Raw genomic sequence first — 5,046 nt, 5'->3', positions numbered from 1 at the left:
TTAAGCCAAGCTTTTGTTTCCTTCAAGAGGCAATATGTATTTTGCAGCTGTCCTGTCCTGTCCTGTTTAAACACATTGTATCAGCAAAAAGAAAAACATTTTTTTTTTTTTTTTTTATCATAAAAAGGTTTCAAATGAATTCTGAAATTCCTCCCGTAAATTGTAGATCCCTGAAAAATTGGTATCTGAAATTATATAATAAAGTTCACAAAAGTATGTCTGAAATTGTAAATTGTTGATATTTTAGTCCAATTTTAAATTTCTGTTGGCATATATTTAAAATCAATCCTCACGTTGATATCTAAAGAATTGATGGTTGAATTAATTAAACTAAATGTCTACATAATTAATGTGTCAATATCTAGGATTTTCTATGGGGCGAATCGTTCGGAAGAACCCAAGCTTGATTTTTTGGTTGAACAATTCTTGGTCAAGCTATCCCTCATTTCTGAATTCCGGATTATTAGAGCTCCTTTTCCCTAAGAGCCAGAGAGTTAACGCAATAAAAAAAGAATCAGTTTTGTTCAAAATTTCTCTACACAACTAGAATGTTATAGAGTTGCATGTAACGTGATTTGCTATAGTACCACTATTTAACAACGCTTGCAAGATTACATTTTTTCTAAGCAGATAAGATTACAACATTAACGTTTGTTAAACAACATGCCAATGGATTAGGTAGGCAATTCTCTTTACAGAGAAAATGACTTTGTGTAGGTAGGAGTTTCGAAGAGCTTAGAGACTCATTTTTTGAATAGGAAGATGTTTTGAAAAAACTTGGACCAAAAAATGTGTATGTCGCTTTGGTACAATTGGCTATATATACAGACATACACTCATGGTGTGTTATACATTGCTGACAAAAAAATAAGACAAATGTAATACGTACAATTTTGAAGCTCGTTATAGGGGACTCATAATGTGCACAATTGAAGTGGTGGTGTGTTGTTTTTTTCAACAGCAAATTGAAAATTTTAATGGAGAGATAGAATAAGTACAAGTGGTAGTAGATCCCAACCTAAAAATGAATTACAAGTAATAATGAAAACCATGACATACACAAAAAGAATCACCTCAACACTACAAAAATGATCATGAATTCTATTTATAATAAATATAAGGTGGACCAAAATGTCTATTCAAGAACCAACTTTAAGATAACATTTTAATGTCGTCTACGATTTCCATCACCTTTGGAGTTTTATCAGATTTTTTTTGTTCATTCCTCGCCTTCCAAACTAGCCAAAAAACCAAAGTGCCAAATTAATACACAAAAAAAATCACCTTCCACACTGAAGTGTTTATATGGTGTTCAATATAATTTGTCATCATACATCAAAGAGATCCACCAAATGTCATGATAAGTCATCTTACACCGAATTTCCATTTTCTTCCCCTTCCCCAGCCTCTCCCTCGTCCTTCACCTCAACAACACTGCTCCTTTCTGTTGAGAGCAGCTCAATGCTTCTTATCTCATTCCTTCCTCAACCCCACTTCTTAATTTCTCTCTTTGCTTCTCTTTTAGCTTCGTTTTTTTCTTCCATAAACTGATGAAGTAACTGTGTTCTAAGGCATTTTTTATTCTTTTGTGCAAATGATTGTTTCAAAGCTCTTTTTCGTTTTTGCTGATTTGATTGCTAACTGTTGGCAATTTTAAGAAGCACCGTTGAAAAAAATAGGAACCAGTATTACTAAGTCACACTAAGATAAAAAGAAAGGCCTGACTACCAAGTCACACTAAGCTACAAAGAAAGGCATGATTTTGCATGCTGTATGTGATAATTATTCTTTCATGGTTATTCGATTATCTAAACGGCTTAGACCATCTTTAGTAAAAAGAAAAGAAAAAGAAAAAAAAAAAACGAAGATCATCTATGTCCTCCACACAAACCATATCCTCCGTGCCATCTTTCTCAGACTCTCTTGCCATCAACGTTTTAATCAACAGCCTAAGTCTATCTGCCAAAGCCTCGCCCAATGCCACCCTTGGTCGGAGCTTGTTTACCGCTCCACCTTCTCAAATCGTTCTTAGAAGCAATGCTTCACACATCCATAATAACTTCTCATAGTCTTGCTGCAAGTACTATCAATCGACTGATCAAAATAACCTATATTGATTGAGCAATGTATATATGCATCTTTAATTTTTGTGGTGGAAGTATCAACGCATCTTTCTATATACAAGTGGTACTACTGTAACATAACTGGTAGGCAAGACCAAGAAAAGAAGAAATACAGAATCCCAAGCGAACCCCCATGAACTAAAAAAAAATTATAACCTTCACATGCAAAAGGTAATAGCTGAGTTATAATAAGATGATCAAATTATTTCCACGACGAACAATAAAAGTCAAGATCAGTTTCCATAATCAATAATACTGTTGACACATAACGTCACACATCAATGATGAAAATTGTTCACCAACTTTGGATCAAGTAAAGTAATGGATAGACACACAGCTAAATCTGGTGAAGAACAATGATAAAATGTTACAGAACATGTTCTATTTCTTCGACAGGATAACATATTCTTATAAATCAAGCAATTCGACCATCAATATTCTCAGGCATGCCTTTTCCTTCATGATGACCACCATCTTTTTTTTTTTAAGTTCCAATCTTAGCTAATTCCTCCTCATGCTTTCCATTGGCTTTTGGTGAGAGGTGGAGTGAGTGATTTCTCTCGTCATCCAAGTGGTGTTCATGTTTGTTACAATGACGGCGGCGGTGATGGTGGTGATGTCCAGAGCGTTTATGTAATGATTTTTTGCTTTCTTCTTCAGAATTTTCGTCCAAGGACTTCTCTGATGATCGGCTTCTTCCACCATGACCATGATAATCAGAATCAGATGACCTAACCTCTGTATTATGTGATCTCCTATGATGCTTATGGTGCCTTCTGTGGCTTCTCTTCCTGTGAATATCATCACTTTCATCACTTGACAAATCAGATTCACTAGATTCCGAGTGGCGGTGGCGTTTGTGATGCTTTCCATGACCTCTCTTCCGATCTGAACATTCCCCTTCGTCACTATAGAAATCAGAATCACTAAATTTTGATGGACGCCGACGCCTGTGCCGCCTTTTTCTCTTGTTGACTTCATCAGCATAAGAATCAGAACCACTGGAATTTGATCTCGAATCTTGATCTCGAATCTTCTTCCTTTGCTTCTTCTTTCTCCTCTTCTCCTCCTCAGAGCTACTTTCAGATTCATCACTACTAAAATCACTAGACTCTGAAGACCGCTTCTTTGTCTTCCACTTGGAACTTTTTTCTTTCCTTTTTTCATGATCGCCAGAGTCAATGTGAGAATGCTTCCTGTGCTTCCTATGAGATCTTTTACTAGCCCTTTTCCTCTCATCATCAGAGTCACGATCACTATCAGTATCAGAGCCTGATCTTTTTTTATGTTTTGCAGTCTTCAACTTCTTCTCTTTAGCTTCAGCATCGGCCTTTGCCTTGGCAGCAGCTTCCAGCTTCTGCTCCCACTTCAAAGGAGCTTCCTTTCTCTCCATTATTTTCTTCTTTTTCTCCTCAACAAGCTGCATGAACCGCTTGGTGTCCATTTAAAATCAATTTCCAACTCAAAAACTGCATTATGGTAAAATGATGGCCGGAAGTGCATCTCACAGAAGAGAAAAAACAAAGTTAGTTCTACTATCAAATAAAGTCATAACATTAAATATTTCGAAGTACTAATCACACAAAAACTAATAGTTAGCAGTTCTTCCATGTTATTATACGCAAATATATTTAATACTTATTGGTACAATAAAGAAATAAGACTTGATAGTGCAATAAAGAGATAGGACTTGCTACCAACATAAAATAAAGGTAAAAGAAAAACAAGATATTGTGCAAACCACTCCCCTCTCTAGCTAATTAATAAAATGACTTACAACACATTGGGAGTTAAAGCATGTGATAGCTTCAAACAACAGGTTGGGGATAAAATAAAAGGGTTCCGGTTTTATGATTAACAAAAAGACTTGAGCATGTTTTCAACACATCTATTACCATAATGAAATCAGCTCTCACTAAACATGAATTGCTCAACTACTATAGTAGGGATAATAATTATTACAGTTGGACACAAAGGACTAGACATGCGAGGAAAAACAAGACAGATTCAATAACTATGAATAGTTAAGAATAACGCTACAAATCAATCACTGCTATTTTCTATACACTTAATATAGGTAAACTACAAGTATTTTAAAACTAGTACAAGCCAGCCCAATTACTCTTAACAACGACAACTCACTTTTCCACATACAGGATAAATGAAGTGAAAAACAATAACACTGTTCAAATAAATATGCATAAACTTTCAATCAAATTTTTACAAGTTATGGCTAGCAGTAGCATAGCATCTATGGCCAAAACAAAACACATCTCAATAACTATTGTTTTCTTTATTAAAGGTTAACTAATGATAAGATAGAATAATTGAAGCTAAATTGTCCTAAACCAGGTCCCCAGCTCATGGCAAAATATACTAACCTAGAAAAATATTTTAATAACCATCTTCCCCTAAGAAAAGAAAAAAACTTTTGAAGTGCCCTAACATAAGAGGTTTATGGATGTAATTTCGAATTTAACAATACTAACAAAATCACAGAAAAACAATCCTTCATCCCTTACCTTTTATATGTGAAAGAGGAAAAACCCTTAGCAGCAAATAACCCCAAATCCAGCAATAATCAATCAACAATTTGAAAAAGAATCTGCATCAAATCAAATAAACAATAATTATAATACAACTACAAGAAATTCTTAGCTTAGTCAAATAAGAACAAAAACGATTAACGTCAATTGTAATTAACAAAAAATAGAATAGATCGAAAAGAAACAATTGAAATTGAAATTGAAAGGAGAACAAAGACATACCAAAAGAAAAACGGAGGAAGAGGGACGAAAAGTGAAGAGAAGCGTGAAATTAGGGTTAGGGTTTGGGGTAGGGCTTTGCTGCTTCGAGAAAGAAAGATCTGAAATCCAATCCAATTGATTAAAAGAGTTTGAAGAACTAAAGTAGGATTTATATA

The 5,046-nt window shown here is 34.6% G+C and overlaps 1 protein-coding gene across 2 annotated transcripts; it reads right to left on the bottom strand.

Annotated features, from left to right (window-relative positions):
- Positions 1-2,339: 2,339 nt before the first annotated feature.
- LOC11444469 (sarcoplasmic reticulum histidine-rich calcium-binding protein) lies at positions 2,340-5,046 on the bottom strand. Of its 2 annotated transcripts, none has more exons than XM_003592527.4 (3): positions 4,892-5,046; positions 4,646-4,728; positions 2,340-3,626 (listed from the first exon to the last, which is right to left on the bottom strand). In XM_003592527.4, exon 3 carries the CDS (start codon positions 3,565-3,567, stop codon positions 2,608-2,610), a length of 960 nt encoding a protein of 319 aa, XP_003592575.1. In that variant the 5' UTR covers positions 3,568-3,626; positions 4,646-4,728; positions 4,892-5,046; the 3' UTR covers positions 2,340-2,607. The 2 variants fall into 2 exon arrangements, with proteins under 2 accessions (XP_003592575.1, XP_024627252.1); XM_024771484.2 differs by having other exon boundaries at positions 2,340-3,592.

This window comes from Medicago truncatula, chromosome 1 (genome assembly GCF_003473485.1).
Source record: "Medicago truncatula cultivar Jemalong A17 chromosome 1, MtrunA17r5.0-ANR, whole genome shotgun sequence".
NCBI lineage: Eukaryota > Viridiplantae > Streptophyta > Magnoliopsida > Fabales > Fabaceae > Medicago > Medicago truncatula.
Note: the sequence above shows the minus strand (reverse complement) of the source record. Positions and strands in the feature narration are given on the sequence as shown.

What these genes read in the sequence shown, in the direction of transcription:
- LOC11444469 (XM_003592527.4), bottom strand. Translation starts at nt 3,567, where the DNA reads ATGGACACCAAGCGGTTCATGCAGCTTGTTGAGGAGAAAAAGAAGAAA.